Source organism: Lithobates pipiens, unplaced genomic scaffold, assembly GCF_037356315.1.
Source record: "Lithobates pipiens isolate NorthernLeopardFrog02 unplaced genomic scaffold, aLitPip1_a1.2 Scaffold_25, whole genome shotgun sequence".
Classification (NCBI taxonomy): Eukaryota; Metazoa; Chordata; class Amphibia; order Anura; family Ranidae; genus Lithobates; species Lithobates pipiens.
Genome location: NW_027507787.1, coordinates 151,679,464 through 151,698,534, shown reverse-complemented (window position 1 = coordinate 151,698,534; position 19,071 = coordinate 151,679,464). Strand labels below are relative to the sequence as shown.

At 40.6% G+C, this 19,071-nt stretch overlaps 1 protein-coding gene across 31 annotated transcripts in view; it reads left to right on the top strand.

Moving 5' to 3' along the window:
* Positions 1–10,197, top strand: part of TCF7L2 (transcription factor 7 like 2) — a 278,489-nt gene extending 268,292 nt beyond the window's left edge. For 15 of the 31 annotated variants that reach the window (XM_077455005.1, XM_077455015.1, XM_077455001.1 and 12 more), the window contains one exon: positions 7,827–10,197. In XM_077455005.1, coding sequence (XP_077311131.1) covers positions 7,827–8,253 — 427 coding nt within the window. In that variant the 3' untranslated portion in view covers positions 8,254–10,197. Of the gene's footprint in view, positions 1–1,630; positions 1,704–3,288; positions 3,315–7,826 lie in introns of those variants that run through there. The other 16 variants (XM_077455031.1, XM_077455026.1, XM_077455032.1 and 13 more) reach the window with 5 other exon arrangements.
* The last annotated feature ends 8,874 nt before the right edge of the window (positions 10,198–19,071 follow it).

Here is a 19,071-nt window from a genome sequence, read left to right as displayed (position 1 = left end):
ATTTATTTTTTCTTTTACTTGGTAATTTCCCGCTCTGTGCCTACAGCTAACAGCTTAGTCGTCAAGTGGTTGGTGGCCTCTTGTTGTTTTGACACACCAGACTGGCCAAACACATGTCTGGCCACTGCTGTTTCTCCGTAATATGGGAGTTTTTGGACAGTGGTTGGGGTGTGCTGTGGAATCAGACCCTCAAAAATCTTCAAGGTTCTAGTAGTTCAACTATGAATCTTTCTGCCTTGTGTTATTTCTATAACTTAAAGCAAGACTTATAACACGCTGTTTTTGTTACTAATATGTGTGTTATAGAATAAACCATCCAACAAAAATCATTTAGACATTGAGTACAGTAGGCTAAGTCATATTCTGGGTCCTTATAATCTCTTGGGGACACCTAACTTACAGGTTTGTTTTTTTTCACTCACCTTAAGGGTGTTCCCCATTCTGTTGCTTTCTCTGCAATATAAAATACATTTAAAATGCAACAGAGAGAGTGGGAACCCTCAGTAAATGGTAAAAGGAAGGTTTGCAACGTGAGAACTGAAGACCAGAGATCTCTAAGAGAATCTGTGAGAAGTATACAAAGATGATAGATAATTTAATTCTCCAGCATCTCCAAAGACTTAAATACTCAACAGTCCCTTAAACAACTGCTAGCAACCAGTGTGCAAAAACACACAAATATTTTTGTAGCTGGCTAAATGACATTTGGTGATTTAACAACTGGAACTGTCGTATTTCTAAAAGTTCCCATAGAACTATTGGGTTGCATCATCATGAATGTTGGTTTAGTTCAAAGATAGAAAAGGGAGGATTCTTGAAAAAAAAAATAATCTTATTGTTAGGGAGCTAAAAGTGTTTTAGTAGCAGCAACTTCTGCTTTTCTTCCCCTCTTGGTATGCTACATCTAAAGGCCCTTAACCCATCACTGTATTTAACAAAGTCATTCATTGCTATCTGCTTGTCATCTACATCTCATGGACCTGATAACATCCCTGAACATTTGCCTTTCCTGTTGCAATGAGTGCACGTAGACATTTCCCCCTTGAATTTTACAGAAAAGTGTACAAATACTGCAGATTCAGTTAAAAAGAAAACAATTCTGTGGCATCTCAGAACTTGTGAGGCATCCTACTCATCTACCATTGGTCATACAGCCACTTTGACATCCCATATCATTTCTTTGAGCATGTTACGATTCCCGTTCCATGTCAGACCCCCTTCATTCATGGACGTTGTGTGCTGTGAAGAATGATAGCATCCCAAAACCTGTAGTATCTGAATATTTTTACTATGCTGTACTGTGCTGGCTTTTATGTTACTGTGAAATAAAAATGTCAGCCCTTGCTCTGGACTTTCGCTTCCTGCTTTGCCTGGCACTGGCTGATGAACATTTCACGGCTCACTGTTACAGAGAAAAGCTGGTTCATTGTCTTTGTAGTCCACCAACCTGGTCCAACATAACAGACCCATCAATGGCTCTGGAAACTCTGTTTGTTGGCAATGGCATGGAGGGGAATTACCAAATAAAACAAAAACTGTTTTGTAGGTATCCTTAGTTAAGAATGTGCCTCCAAGTGAGAAGTATACACCATGTTGTTGTATTTTCTGTGTGTTTACATTGTGCTAACAGATGCAAATGCTCCTAAGAAGTGTCGGGCATTGTTCGGACTTGACCGACAGAGTCTATGGTGTAAACCGTGCAGGTATCTACAACAAGGCCACTGGGAATCAATGAAATCCCTTCTGTCCTTCCTGAATCCTCTTTATGATTGCACCCACTCCTCTCCAATGAAAATTCCTTCTTTCTTTCCTCTACATTTTACTGGTGGTTGGAATCCTTACTTTGATCTCCTCTTAAGGCATGTCATAAAAGACCAGAAAATACATTTTTCTGGTGGTCAAATCTCAGCTGATGTAGTAGATGAGAAAACTTGAGTTAAAATACCAAGCAGAAAGTAGTTGAAGGTAATGAAGTAATGAAGAGGTGTTCTTTATTGACACCAAGGTAGCCATAAAAAGCCCAATGAGGATGCTTGAAATCAGGGCTTTGTGTGTAATTGTCAGCCTCTTAAAGGTTGCCACAACTTTATCCTATTCATCAACTGCTGCATGTCCAATTATGTTTGCTTGATGACAGGTCCCCTTAATTAAGTGGTAGTGTCTTAGTTCTTAAAAAAAGTTGTACTTTTACCATTGTCCCTCCAAAATTCTTGAGTTTACCCATTTTTCCAGAGAAAGTGAAAAGGATAAGTCAGCCGTGAACATCAGAGGTTGGTCTGACATACAGGTATCATCCAATTGCCGAAAGTCTTTCTTCTGAAAGACCTTTTCTTAAACATGCTTGCATCACCCAAGCATACGTGTTATTTCCTAGCGGGCAGAAAGTCCCTGATGCAGGACTTTTGTCCAGAGACATTTGAAGAAGTATGATTTTATTTTCCCTAATATTGGCTGTGGACCTGTTGCAGTCTACTGGTTTTCGCTAACCTCAACTAAAATGTAAAAAATTGTTCAGACTGGGCAGAGGCCATCATATGTCTGTAGATACCTTAACTCCATCATAATACTTCAACATTATTTTATGCAGCAACAAGGCCTGCTGTGGGTTTGAACTACCGTGACTGTGGCTATGAGGCTATCACCAAAGAAAGACAGATTGCTGAACACTTGCCTTCTTCTTGGGCACACCTTAATGCTGTTTGGGAGTTCTCTAAGTCGAATGCCCCTGTTGAATATGGCATACATATGGTAACAACTGCTTTCTTATTGGAAATCCTCTTTGAGTAACCAGAAGTGCTTATGATGGAGTGGTTAGCTATTGCTTCTACATGACTCGTTCTTCATCCAAATATCCCAAGCAATGTGCCAGTCGCGCACATTGCTTGCAAAGGTCAGATCTTGTGCAATAAGCCTTTGACTTGCAGGTCAAGTGGCCTTGTTTTCCATAATAAGACCTCTCAAGAGTATGGTTCAGTAAGGGTGCAGAATAGGTTCCCTATATTAGACACTGGAAAGTGGATCGTTTTCTTGGGAAAGGCTTTATAAATATAACCTTGCATTGAGAGCACAATGTCAATAACTCTTGAACTACCATCCACACAGGAGGCACAAATAGTAACCAACATGTTCACTGTAATTGAACTGTGACTCACCTTGTAGGGTCTATCTAAATGATACATGTCAGTCGCTTTAGATAAATCTTGGTGGAGGGACTGCAAATTCTCACTTTCTTCCTTCTCAATGATCCTTTTGGTTAAATCTGTTATTTCTTTATTCTGATGCAAGCAGTCTTTGAATTTGGAATGTAACAATGGTAGGTATGGCTTCCTCCCTCTCTGTGTGTTAACATGTGTCACTTCATCTTGTGTTTCATGATCTTAGCATGTAGGCCTAAGACAATTTTACTGAAAGCATTCAATGTCATGCGGTCAGTGTTGGGTATATTAGACAAAATAACTAGCTGGTCTTGTTGAAGCTGAACTTTAGCCTACCCTCCAGTCTTGCACATTATACAGGCTCCTCCCCACTACTGAAATAGCTTAGTCTAATTTCACTACACGTTGTGAGCTTCTTTTAGTGCACATTATAAGCTGCAGCAAGTCATACAGAGTCCACCTCATTTCCTAGCTGGAGGACATCCAGCCCAACATCTAGCCCTTTTCAGCCCAGCCTTACTGCCACTGGTCTGTCCCACCCCTTTCATTCACTTGATATTCATGTTTTTCAGTCACTGAGGATCAGCACCACGTGTGGACATTACCCAGCGTGACCTGCATATAATTGCAGCCTGCCTAGGTCCCCTACTCCTCCAGATTAATATCTACCCATTTAGGCATTTTTGATATTTACTTAACTCCTGACAATAGCCAGCCCACTGCTTGCATCTGTACTAAGGGCTCATAAGAGGAGTACTGAGGCAGGTGCTGGGATGTTTTAGGAAAGCTATGTACAATACCTAGCCAGTCCCTCTAACCAGCCATGAGCTGCCTACATTGCATTAGAGAAGTGCAGAGGTTCAGTGATGATGTCACATGGTCTAAAATGAATTATGTCATGAAAATGGAAGGGCTTTATTTTAAACTTTCCTTAGCATCTTGATTACTAAAGAGGGCTGGGGAGAGGATCCAAGGACAGCAACATTTTAAGCAGGTAAACTTCAGCTTTAAACCTGGTAAGGCCTACCGGGATTTACAGTTCCTTCGCAGTTGGAAGGCCACAGGCTATCTAAGTCTCACATACAGCATAATTTGGGAAACTGCATTGGAAGATTATATGTGTCATGGAAAACTAAGATGGAGGTCATTCCATTACACATTTCTTTGCAATTGATGTTGTATCTGAGGCTTGGACAACCAGTGGTCCTCCAGCTAAGGTGGAATGATCAATCCTATTAGACCATACCATGGTCCACAAGACCAGCTAGAATTCTGAAGTCTTCCACAGGCTGAGTGACTGCAGTTTGCTGCAGCCAATAATGTCCCAACTCAAGACTAAAGAAGGTAGTTATTGGGCTCTGGGCAGCAATGCTCATTAGCTAGAGAGCTGCATGTTTTTGGCTTTTACTACTTTTTTTGAATAGTGGAAACATGGGTAACGTATCTGGTATTCGAATAGTATAGTTACAGGTTATACATTTTGCATAGATACAGCTGAAAAGTATATTGTCACAATTGTGTGTTACCAAAAAACACTCACAAGTCATCCTAACTTCAACTACTAACTTGTCTTCTCCTAACCCATGTCAGATGTTGAGCATGATCAGCACATGCCTCCACCCCATTCTCCCATCCTGCCATTCATTCTCTGCTTGAGCATTCAGTCCTGCATGATCCAACTTCACTGACTGTGTAATGGCAATATTTTTAATGAAAAAATATTTTATTCAAAATTGTACTGGTATGGTGTGCCAGTATGACTCTCCCATATATACTGTACACAAGGGCACCAGATTACCAGCTGCTATAATCACCTTTACTAGATGTGCATGCTGCATTATGTCAGTCAGCCTTTACCTTAAGTCAACTTCATATATGGAACCTATATATTTGTCAGCCCTTTTCTTTATTAAGATGAAGTAATATACATTTATACAAAAAGTTACCTGTCACTAAAAAATATATTTTTAATTTTTAATAATCTGCCTTGTACAATTAAGCATCAATAATGCAGGGCATGAATAATAGCCACACACGGAAGATTTAAAAATATAGAACTAGTGCCCACATTTCCTTGAAACACACCTATTTTGCACTGTCTATGCTATGCTGTTTTGCATAGCATAGACATGATGATTTTTTTTCAGCTGCAAGGAAAAAAAACAGTTTTCACGATTACAAGAAAATACAGAAAAAGACCCATTGATCGCCAGAATCTGGTGAGCTCCTAATTTCCTGTAGTAAGATGACAACACCACCTCTGCTGCACTAAAATTACAGATAGTGTTGTCAGCCCTGAAATTTCCCTTCTGAACTACAGAAAACCACCCCTCCCCACCTCAATATCATAGGGGGTAAGCATTTTGTAGTCCAGCAGGGGTGAGTTCTTCTATACAGGGCTCATGACACTGTTAGGAATTTTAGTGCAGCAAAGGCAGCATTTTCAGCCTACAACAGGACGTTAAAGAGCTTACTCAATATCTGGCTGGATCTAATAGTATTTTTCTACATTTGCCCAAGCATTCACTTTTTAACAGTTCAAAACAATCCCCTACTTTTCTCCTAGTCCTTTGTTTAATGCACAGTTGTGTTGTGAAATATAGGACTTATTTATGTTATCCTAGGTGCCTTGTGAAGATAGGTTTACTATGTCACAGAAGGTAGCTTTTGAAATAAGACTTTTTATTCAGCACCCCAGGTCCCTCGTGGAACTCAGTTTACTATGCCATATAAGGTTGCTTATTGAAAAAGGACTTTACATTGACCACCCCAGGTGCCTTGTGGAGCTAGGTTTACTATACCACACAAGATGTCTTTTCTATATAGCACCATATTTACACCAACCAGAGGACTTGTGGTGCTGAGTGAGAATGTACTAGTACCGTTTCAAGTAACATGCAGCAAAAAAAAAATATTTTTTTAGAGTTGGATGACTTGTAAAGTTTTGTTTTTTGGTCATTCAGAGATAGTCAGTGCTGAGTAGACCCAAATATGGCAAAATAAGACACATTCATTTAGAGTTAAGGACTAATCTAGCAGTCACCCACTATTTTAAATGGACCATACAGTGCATTTTCACATTTGAGTTATCTTTTTGAAGCACTTTTTAGCCAATTTTTAAAAAAATTTTGTTCTATGTATGTATTAATGTATTTAGTTAGCAGAATTACCCATACTCTCTCTAGTGACCAGCTGTATACCAGAGTAGGTGATTAGCATCCCTGCTTCATGGCTGCAGCGAGAAGCTTTGTTACCCTTTAGAAAGCCTGTTACTATCAAGTCAGACCAGACTGGTAGATTTGCACTGAAAATAAGGAGCAGTAACACACAATCACTTTGCAATATTGTTAAGCAGATAGCAAAGCTATGTAATGGGAATATATGGATGCCATAAAGTCCAGATATATTTATCGACTAAACAGGAACTAGCATTTTTAAACAATTAACACACATTTAATTATAATATCTTAAAAAAACTGTACGTTTTCAAAATAACTAGTGATGCACCGAAATTTCGAGCACCGAAAATTATCATTATTCAGAGTTGTGCCAATAGTGGCTGCCAAAAGCTCCCACAAATTTGCAGCAATTTTACTGCGATTTTGCTGTGTTTTTCATAGGTCAAAAATGCATAAAAAACGCAACACGTGCATTTTTTATGCATTCTTCCTGCATTTTCAATGCATTTCAATGGGGAGGTGCATTTATGGTGCATTTTTTTAAACTGACCAAATATGCACCAAAAATGTAGCAAGCAGGATTTTTAACACCGCTTCAAAAGGTGCCGATAATGGCCGACAATAAATTCATATTCATGATATTAATTAAAAAGTCAAAAATAATACAATTATTTATAAAAAATATATATATATATATATTTAAAAAAAAAACATCAATTTCTGTTTCATTTTCGGCCCAGTGCATCCTTTTTTTAGAATTTTAATTTCGGTACACCCCTAAAAATAACACTCATCTGATTATATACAATAAACTAACAACATTCACATATATATCTAAAAATACTTTAAAAATACTTTCCTTTGAGGAGTCATGCAACTTTTACTACCATTGGCAGCCACAGAGGGAACTTAAAGACATGCATTCACAACAAAGTGACAATGGGATTGATTAAATGAAACTGGAGAGTGCAGAATCTGGTGTAGCTTTGCTTAGAAACCAATCTGCTTCCATTTTATTTTTTCAAAGCTTAATTGAACAAATTGAAGTTAGAAGCTGATTGGCTATCATACACAGCTCCACCAGATTTTGCACTCTCCATTTTTAGCAAGTCAATCCTCAATGTCTGCTAGATAGGTGCATAGGGGCCCAGTTTTACTATCTGTAGGTCAGATGTGCGCAAAGAGCCCTGTCATTGTCACATAGACCTTGACACAACTCGCTTTTAGCTAGTGCTAAACTAAAAAATAATTGAATGGAGGCCCACAAGATTGGCCTCAGACTTTGGCCTTTTGGTGACTCCTGCTCCTGTCTATAGTAATATTGAAAAGGAAATTATTAGGGGACACACAGTTGCTTAAATTTAGCTGATCAAAGAGTTAATGTGTACTGCTCAGAGCCCAATGCCAGTTTTTGTCTATGTTTGTGGACTGTTACACTAATTATATTTTTTCCAGACCGTGCTTACAATGGACTCTTTTCCCCCATTTTTAGGAGAAAAAAGAAGTGCATTCGCTACATACAAGGTGAAGGCAGCTGCGTGAGTCCGCCATCTTCAGATGGAAGCTTACTAGACTCTCCTCCTTCTTCTCCCACCATGCTAGACTCCCCAACAAGAGACTCCAATTCACAAAGTGAACAAACACAACCTCTATCTCTATCCTTGAAGCCTGAACCTCTGGCGCGGCTGTGCATGCCTCACTCACCTCTGACAGAAAGCCCAGTCCGGAAGCCCAGCAACCTACCAGCTATTATTTGTCAGAACGGGACAGACCACAGTCACCAACCCGGCTCATTACCACCTTCAACACCGTACTCCTTGTCAACAGCACAGCCGTCAACGTCCTTCCTCCCCACACATCGATCCCTAGCTGGAGCTCAACTTCAGCCGCTTTCCCTCGTCACTAAGTCATTAGAGTAGTACACAGCCCAGCACTGTTTCCTGGCCATTTTATTTTTTAAATATTGGTTTATCTCGTATTTTTTTTCCATGATTTTCGTATATATATAAATATTTTTTTTTTTGTTTTTAATTTGTGCCAAGCGGCTACTTTAGTAGATGTTTTATGAAGTTCATTGGTCAATATTTGACCTGTCTTTTTATCTCCGCCTTTCCGATTTGACTGTGCAGGGCCTCTACGAGCCCTCGGGGTCCTGCCAAAAGAAAAAAAAAATAATTTGTATCATCAACTTTAGTCTTTTTAGCATCGGAAGAAGGGGGAAATTATATATATATAAATATATGAAAATTACAAAAAATACATAACTGTTATGTAGTTCTGATAGGTTACTTTGAAAAGACTGATTTAAAGAATAATAATAAAAAAATAAAAAAAAAACAGAAAAAAAAAAACAAGCAATTTTGAAGCAGCCCTCTAAGAAGGAGTTGGTTCTTGATTATTTGTATTACATACGAGCTTGCGAACCAATCATCTTACATCCTCTTTGTACTACCCTCCAGGGCACGATGAATGCAGAGCCCTCTCGTGAAACAACTTTTATTGTGATGTTATTGTTATTGTTGAAATGTACAGAACACAAAGGGTTAAAAATGAACAAATGTGTTAATATGCCTTCAAATGGTGGTAGAAATATTTTTTTTTCTTTCTTTTTTTTTTTTTTTTTTTCCTCCACTGGGGGAAGGGATGCTACATGGGAAATTGGGTTGGGTACGTTGATTTCAGAGCCATTGGACCAGTACGTAGTATTTATTACCTAGAATTTGCTTGTGTCTTCTTTGTATGTCGTCCCTTTTTTGGCAAAATATGTCTGTTCCCTGTTTCTCAACGCATTGTATAAAGTTTTTTTTTTCCTGAGTCTAAGCATCTTATATATATATCATTTGTACAAGGTTTTTAAGTTTATATATAAATTTATATATTATATATATTTTTTTTGTTTTGCTGTATGAAACTCTGTTGCCACCAAAATGGACGTTTGTAGCTGCATTTTAAAGGATCAATATTGTACAAAAAAAAAAAAAATGACACATTTGCTTTAAAAGCCATTAAACCAAGACTTGAAATTAACAAGGGAAAGCGACCCGCGCTGTTTCATCAACAGCACCTTGTAAATGACTTCTGGAACAGGAGACCCACCTGCGCCAATAGAACTGTAGACTGTAAAGAGAAAAAAAAATTGATGTGCCAAAATTCCCGGTGATAACCCCCCCTTGTTTTTGATGCTGTATTTTTGTTCCTCATGTTTTTGATGTGATGTTACATAGCTAGATACGTACGTAGATTTTTGTCATCTTTAACAAGTGTTTTTGGTAGGAGGGTGGCTGGGCAGCATTAAATAAAACAAAAAAAAAAACATTGAGGTACAAAACTAACTCCCCCCTCCCCCCATGGGCCAAAATCTTGTACATTAGATTACTCACAAAGTGAAAGACTGCCACTTTTATGCACGCTTACTACATATAGGTAGGTAGCAAGCGTTACAAATAAAGAAAATTAAATCAGAAATAGGCATGTTGGTGTTGCAAAAAAAAAAGAACTAAAAAACAAAAAAAAGAGAAAAATAAAAACGACAAAAAAAACTTGAGCAAAAACTCAGAAACTGTTTCATCCGTTCATCGAGTGCCATTGTATTTGACATGACTCAATTGTAAATCTGTCTGGTTTACTCTGGTTTATTAAGATGCGAATTAATAACTATAACATTTTTGTGAATACTTTGAATGTTTCCTAACAGCTGTGATGTTACCGTTCAGTTCTAAGATCTTTATTCCGATTTAATTTCAAGATGGTTTTTAAAACCATGCAAAAAAAAAATTTTTTTTTTTTTGTTATGAATTACACGTTCATGCTGTACAGTATCTGTAGCATGCAGTTCTGGATTAATAAAATCGACTTAGTATGTGCACGGTGTCATGTGTCCCCTGTTTTTCCACAGCAGCTCTGAGCTAAACACGGATCAATGGACAATATGGTGTTCATGTGAGCAAAAAATATCTCTTTAATACTTGCACATTTCCACATGTCTCTTTAAAGTGGTTGTAAACCCTTACATATATGCAGTGAAGTGACAGGCCTCAGGTGATACACAAAGATGAAACAAATCCTTCTACATATGTTGCACCTGTTTATCTCTCTTCTACAGCCATTCAAAGTACAGAATTTAGACACCATTTCTGGGGTACAGCAGGCAGAGAGCAGGAATCTGCTATTATACACTGCACAGCATAGAGCAGGGAGCTGAGTGTAATCTGAAACCTGAATCCCCTCTACACAGTATCATAGAGAAACATGCACAGTTGAGGCTGTCAATCACCTGCTGTGTGCTGGAGGGAGGGCGCCTCCTGAGATTGCTTGGTGTCCATATAGACTGTCAGAAGTGACTCATGTAGATGAAAGAAGAATTATAGAAATCACACTTATGCCATGTACACACGATCAGAATTCTCGTCAGAAAAAGCTCTGATGGTTTTCCAGATGGAATTCCGCTCAAGCTGTCTTGCCTACACATGGTCACACCAAATGGCGCTCGTTTAGAACGCGGCGACGTACAACATGTACGACGAGACTAGAAAAAGTTCAATAGCCAGAAGCCAATAGCTTCCGTCTCGTAGTTGAATCTGAGAATGCTTGATTTTTGGCGTGCCGGGATTGCATACACACGGCTGGCGGAAATTCAGACAGCTAAATTCCGATTCCTTTTTCTGGTCGGAATTCCAATCGTGTGTACGCGGCATAAGTGCTTTGGGTTGAGGCAAGTACACACTGTAGAATGAAATGCTTTCTTTCAATAATTTTTATTCAAAGAATTTTGCAAGGGACAGAGGTACAAACATCATGAAATAGATGTCAAAAGATGGCTGCGCCCTCAAGTATGGTCATGGGCCAGCTTGTCTCATTCAAGTTACATATAGACAGTAAGTGAACCCCTCCTGCTGGGCAGACCCTGCCAAAGAGAACAGTAGCTTACCAAGGGTGTAAAGCTCAGTAATTGTAATTACCCAGTTACAATTTACAGAATAAAGTCATGACTACAAAAATAGGTAATATTAAACTGCGGCTCGGGTATTACCCCTGCTATACTGAGAGGTGTGTGTGCGATATGGCCAAGTAATGTTCCTCAAAGGACATTGCCTCACACCCAAATATGTTAGGTCAGGAAAGGCTCTGTGGCCCCCACATTAGCATCCATATAAAAATTATCAAGATTATAAGGAATTATAGGAAAGAGGAACGTAGAGGGAAGAAAGGAAAAAACGAGAAAGAAAGACAGAGGGGTCTCCTTGACCCAGACATCCAATCCCCAGGGCACCCCAGTTACTCATGAGGTTGAATGTATCTAATCCAGGGATTCCATACTTTTTCAAAATGTTATGTTTGACCAACACAACATTGACTATGGGTGATTTCCACACTCAAGCTATGGTAATTTTAGCTGCTAGAAAAATGAGGGTTCGGAGATGTCTGGGGGTCTCATCTGACAGATCCAGAAATGCTCAACCTTCGGACACGACCACAAGAAATGAAACATATTGCCCTCCTGCCCACATCCTCATAGTTTCATAGTTTCATAGTTAGTAAGGTTGAATAAAGACACCAGTCCATCCAGTTCAACCTGAGTGAGTGTCTACAATTGCCCCTATCCCTGTATATTGAACACTCAAATCGGTCCCTACCCTCAAGGAGCCCACAATCCAAGGTCCCCATTCATATACTAGGGCCAATTTTGGACAGAAGCCAATTAACCTAACTGCATGTCTTTGGATTGTGGGAGGAAACCGGAGTACCCGGAGGAAACCCACGCAGGCACAGGGAGAACATGCAAACTCCAGGCAGTTAGTGTTGTGGTTGGGATATGAACCAGCGACCCTTTTTACTGCTAGGTGAGAGTGCTAACCACTACACCACTGTGCCGCCCTCGAAAACAGAGTGGCAAGGTCCCAGGGTACATTTTAGCTAACCTCGCCGGGACAACACCTTGTGATTCACTTCCACTAGAGAGGTATTGACCAATGTATCCACTCTTCCTCCTCTATAGCCTCACCCAGGTACATTTATTGCTTTGGCTCGTAAATAGGACATACAACTCTGATACCCCTCCACCTGGCCCCTACTGTAGAGTCTCTAAAAAGTAAGGATACTGTCTTATCCTTCTATGGTCTATAAAGTGCGCTATCCTATAGAGGCCTTTATTGACCTACCAGGCAAACTGCTGGGGCTTTTGCCCGGGGGGGAATGCGGATTATTGAAAAGGGGGTCCACCGGTGTATGAGGTGATTTCAAAGGATGTCGTTTGCATGTTGGGTCCCAGAAATGTAGAGAATGCAGCACTAGCTTGTGCCTACAATTGAACCCAGTCAGTTTTATAGGTCATAGAGACATTTTGGTATAGCTGAACTAATTGAGTGGCTCTGTATTAGCATAGAAAATTGGGAACTCCCAGACCGCCTCACCACTTGGAGATGTACAAAGCGGAGGGATCTACCCTGCAACTACCACTATTCCAAATAAATTTGAAGATCAATAGAATGATATGCTTTGTTCATTTTTAATTTCAAGGGTTTACAACCACTTTATGAAGACTGTAAGGAAAGAAAAATACCCTTTGATCTTGACAGAAATCCAGTTATCTCCAAACTTCCTGATCTGGGTTGATAATGCTGATTTTACTCCACTGAAATCCCAAACAGTGTTGTCAGTAATGCCTAGGTTTCTCTTGCTGGTCTACAGAACACCCCACCTTTTCATCATCTCTTTAAAATAAAGGGGAAGGGGGTCTTATAATTCACAGAGGAGAATACAGGCAGGGCTGACAAAAAATCTTTGGATTTGAGCACAGTAAAAGCAGTGTTATCAGCCCAGGACCACAAGCTAGAATTTCAGACATACATTTCAGTCATGTGTAGGTGTGTACAGAAGAACTTACACTAACCGAGAAACCAAGATCAACAACATAGAGAGGCTAGAGAGAAGCAAGGATGGGAGGATTGAGTCACCATATGTTCATGCCAAGGTCAAGCATGAGCTCAACCCAGGGCAGTACAAGATAACCAGACACACAGAAGGACAAGTGACATATTTGGTACCCAGCCATAAATCTAGGAAAGTGTTTTGAGCCTAACCCCATTTATCTCCGTTGGCTGTAGCTATGCTTGATTTCCCTAACTAATATTGTCTTCAGTGCCAAAATCTGTGGAACAGAATAATGGGAATTTATGTGATTAGCAGCAATTAGACTAGACACTCAAGGTTCATAGACACATAGGTCAAAGTTCATCCAAACCTCTAAACCAGCCTCCATGGTTATAAGGAGTAGTAGTACTTTCACCTGTGGACCTTCTGTAATGTAAAAAAAAAAAATCACTACTCTTGGTAGCTTCAAGACTGAGGAAGCTACTTGGATGAGTAGCAAACATTTTCAACATTACAGAAAAAGTCCAGTTGAATGAGACTGTGACTGCTTGATGTCTTCTGTGCTTTCCCCCAGTGTCTAATGATGGAGTCTGCTTGAGCAGGGGATCTTCAAACTTTTCATTATAGTATTTGCAGGCTGAATAAAATCAGTTTTATAAGTGAATGAGTCCTCCCATACTTCATGGTCCCCATCAGTCTCCCCTTACTTCAGGGTCCCCATCAGAGTCTCCGCTTACATCAAGGCTCCCCATCAGAGACCTGTTACCAATTTAATACTTACAATGTCGCTCTAGCAGCAAGGCAGGAACTGAGAGCTGGAGCAGTTCCATCCTACTGTGAATGCAGAGGCAAGCATGTCATTGGTCGCTACGATGCCGCAGTTCTAAAAACCTGTGACCAGGATGATTAAGCAGGAGGGAATCCATTCTGAAGACTACGAAAGGTTGGGGAGGGGGGGGAGTTTGCAGAGGCCACAGGCAGCCTCTGCTGATCTGAATCCTCAATCTGTGCACATTGAGGATATGCTGCTGATCTTAGCTTTGGGATACGTAGTTTGGAGACCCCCTATGTTTGAGGGAGGTGTCAACTGACCTAGTTAAATCTTTCTGCACATTTCCAGTAATCTTGCACCAAGACGAGCCAGCTCCTGAGAGCTCCCTGCTCTATCATCCATGGGCCAAAACATGTAAACCTGCACAACTGTAATAATCTTTTGATCACCATCTTGTATCTGTAAGCATTTTGACACAAAGAGATGGCCAGCTCTAAATTAGTATGCTGCAGTACAAGACAGACAAGTGTCAGGCAAATAAAGCAAAGCAAGATGGAGTAAGGAAACAAACAACCAAACAACCAAAAAACTAAATCAGAGTGGCAGAAGGAAAACCTAAAACAAGACAGCACCAGGAGATAATCTTTTGCCTACAGTCCCATGCCCAACCCTACCTGTGATAAGCCGTACTGATAGTACACTTGTGTGTCTTCCTGATGATGGGTGTGCCTACACATCCTACCACCTTGTTTCTAGGCACCCTAAGTAATAGAACATAAAGATAACAAAGCCTAGACTATTCAGATGACATATCCTATTTGTTTTTTGTGGGAGAAATTCATAGTACTATTATGCCCTGTACACACGGTTGGACTTTCCAACGACAAAATCCATTGGATTTTTTCTGACGGATTTTGGCCCAAACTTGTCTAGCATACACACAGTCACACAAAGTTGTCGGAAAATCTGACCCTTCTGAACGCGGTGATCTTTTGTCTCGTAAATTTATTCTGAGCATGCGTGGCACTTTGTCCATCGGAATTGTCTACACACGATCGGAATTTAAACAATCGGATTTGGTTGTCGGAAATTCAGATGGAAAAAGTCCGATGGAGTCCACACACAATTTTCCGACAACACAATCCAATCGCACATTTTCCGTCAGAAAGTCTGACCATGTGTAAAGAACATTACTCTTAAACCATCCCCCTGACATATTAGATAGGATTTGGAAAATGTTAAAACGAACAAGAAACCAAACAGGAAATTAAGTAAACTATGGGCCATAAGAATGGCTGCTTATTTGAATCTGTAATATTTATTCAGAGGCTCTATTTGGCAGAGAAGCCAGCTATCCAAATAGGAGCTTAGTCTACTGTCACCTTAATCCTTCCCTGGCATTTGAGAGTGTCTTCATTAGGTATATGGCATGTTGGATATTCCATTTCAAAACCGTGGCTATTATTATTCCCACCTTGTTTAAGTTGCACCCCTGTGAGAGTGTCCTAGTGGCCCATTTGCAGTGTTTTGTATATTGCCATGTTGTGCCATGCCCGCCCTTCTCTTTTTGCTAGTTTCAAACAGATCGGAGTGACTACCATTGTTGCTTTTTTAAGTATTGATTTTGGATATGAAGATCTGGCTAGCAGTCAATGTGGCAGTTTATTGCTGAGGTCAGGGCTTTGCGCAGGACACTCGGGTTTCTCCACCACAAACTGGCCAAACCATGTCTTTACGGAGCTGGCTTTTGTACACAGGGGCAGAGCCATGCTGAAACAGAAAAGAGTCTTCCCCATACTGTTACCACAAGGTTGGAAGCACAAAATCGTCTAAAATGTCTTTGTATCCTGTGACATCAAGAGTACCCTTTACTGCAAACATCTGAACTCAATCATTTGGGTGGCTACAAACTTTTTACATTAAGGTAAGTGTTATGGCCAGGGACCATACATATTGGGCAATACATATTGTTATTTGTATACAATACTATGCAAAAATTTGAGAGGTGTGAAGAAATGCTGTAAAGTACATGTTAGTATTGTTTATTTGTTATCAATTGTGAGGGAACAAAAGAAAAATCCAAATCAAATCAATATTTGACATGACTACCCTTTGTCTTCAAATCAGTATCAATTCTGTACACTTGCGCAAAGTCAAGGATTTTGTAGGACTGGAGTCAGGTGTATGCTTAATCAATCATACCACCAGGTGCTAATGGTCTTCAATTTGTAATGTAGGGTTAAACACAGTCATTAGCAGAAACAGAAGTGTAGGAGGCTTAAAAGTGGGTGAGGAACAGCCAAGAGTAGTATAACAGTGTAACTTTGCTGTCCCTTTAAAATAACTCAACACACAGCCATTATTTGTCTAAACCGCTGGCAACAAAAGTGAGTACACCCCTAAGTGAAAATGGCCAAATTGAGACAAAGTGTCAATATTTTGTGTGGCCACCATTATTTTCTAGCACTGCCTTAACCCTCTTGGGCATGGAGTTCACCAGAGCTTCACAGGTTGCCACTGGAGTCCTCTTCCACTCCTCCATGACGACATAACGGAACTGGTGGATGTTAGAGACCATGTGCTCCTCCACCTTCCGTTTGAGGATGTACCACAAATGCTCAATAGGTTTTAGGTTTGGAGACATGCTTGGCCAGTCCATCACCTTTACCCTCAGCTGCTTTAGCACAAATAAATACCTGAGAAATATGGCGTGGATTTGTATTCAACCCCCCCCCCCCCAATACTTTGTAGAACCACATTTCTCTGCAATTATAGCTACAAATCTTTTTTGGGACTGTCTCTACCAGCTTTGCACAGCTAGAGGGTGAAATGTTTGCTCATTCTGCTTTGCAAAATAACTCAAGTTCTGTCAGATTGGATGGAGAGCATCTGTGAACAGCAATTTTCAAGTCTTGCCACAAATTCTCAATTGGATTTAGGTCTGGACTTTGACTGGGCCATCCTAACACATGAATATCCTTTGATCTAAACCATTCCATTGTAGCTCTGGCTGTATGTTTAGGGTCGTTGTCCTTCTGGAAGGTGAACCTCTCAAGTCTTTTGCAGACTCTAATGCCGCGTACACGCAACCGGACTATCCGGCAGACTAGGTGAGACGGAATCAGTCCATCAGACAATCTGATTGTGTGAGGGCTAATCCGATTGTTTTTCATAAAAAAAATCAGGCAGACGTAGAAACATAGAACATGTTTCAAATCTGACCAATGGACTCAATTCCTATCGGGAAAAGTGTTCGTCTGTATGCTGGTTGGACGGACCAAATACAATGCAAGGGAAACTATTGGCTACTGACTATTGAACTTCCTTTTTTAGTCCCGTCTTACGTTATCACGTTCAAAATGAACAGACTTTTGAACTGACTTAGTCCATTCATGTGTGGGCAAGTCCGTTCGTTCGGAAGGTCTGTCGGAACTCTGCCGAAAGTCCGTCGGGAAGACTGTCAGGCCTAGTCTGCCGGAAAGTCCAGTCATGTGTAAGCAGTATAACAGGTTTTCTTCTAAGATTGCCTTGTATTTGGCGCAAACCATCTTCCTATGAACTTGGACCTGCTTCCCTGTCCCTGCTGAAGAAAGAATCCCCATAACACGAAGGTGCCACTACCATATTTCACGGTGGGGATGGTGTGATTTGCAGTTTTAGTTTTCGACCACACATAGCGTTTTTCTTTTATGCCAAAAAGCTCAATTTTGGTCTCATCTGAACAGAGCACCTTATTCCACCTTCTGTTTGCTGTGTTCCCCACTTGGTTTCTCACAAACTGCAAATGGGACTTCTAATGGTTTTCTTCTTGCCAGCCTTCCATAAAGGGCAGATTTATGGAGTGCATGACTAATAGTTGTCTTGTGGACAGAGTCTCCCACCTGAGCTGTGGATCTCTGCAGCTCCTCCAAAGTTACCATGGGCCTCTTAGCTGCTCCTCTAATTAATTTTCTCCTTGCCGGGTCTGTCAGTTTAGGTGGACGGCCATGTCTTGGTAGGTTTGCAGTTGTGCCATACTCTTTCCATTTTCGGCTGGTGGATTGAACAGTGCTCCATGAGATGTTCAAAGCTTGGGATATGTTTTTTATAACCTAACCCTGCTTTAAACTTCTCCACAAATTTATGCCTGGCCTGTCTGGTGTGTTCCTTGACCTTCAAGAGGAAGTAAACCCTTCCAAACAACTTGGACCTATAGGTAAGCCTAGATTAAGGCTTACCTGTAGGTCCAAGCAATATCTCCTAAACCTATATGGTTTAGGAGATATTTGCCCGAAAATGGGCACCGCTGTCTACGGCGCATGCGCCGTAGACAGCGGCGCGCAGGCGCACTAAATGCGGCAAATCCAAGAATGGATTTGCCAAATTTGTCGACTCCCGTGCGCATGCGCGGGAGTGACGTCATCGCGGCTTCGCCGTATGACAGCGGCGGAGTTGCGAGGCGCGACTCCCGTGCGCATGCGCGGGAGTGACGTCATCGCGGTTGCGCCGCTGTCATTGGTCGGAGCTGCGAGACGCCACCAGCAAGATGGACGCGGCGGACTACAGGGATCAGCGGCGACTTCGCTGGCTCCTGTGTCAGGTAAGTGACACATAATGAGCTACTATGCGATGCATAGTAGTCCATTATGCTTTACCTTTGCAGGGAAAAAAAGAGGAAGTAAACCCATCAGGGTTTACTTCCTCTTTCATGATGCTATTTGTTCACGAAGGTTCTCTAATAAACCTCTGAGGGCTTCACAGATCAGTTGTATTTATACTGAAATTAATTTGCACATAGGTGGACTCTATTTACCAATTAGGTGACTTCTAAAGGCTCTTGGCTCCACTAGATTTTAGTTAGGGGTATCTTGGTAAAGGGGGCTGAATACAAATGCATGCCACACTTTTCACATATTTATTTGTAAAAAAAAAAATGAAAACCATTTATCAGTTTCCTTCCACCTTGTGTTGGTCTATCACATAAAATGCATTTACATTTTTGTATGTAACATGATTTCAAGGGGTATGAGTACTTTTATAAGTCACTATATATATATATAGAGAGAGAGAGAGAGCACACTCAGCCATTCATATCAATCTCTGCACCAGAGGAGCT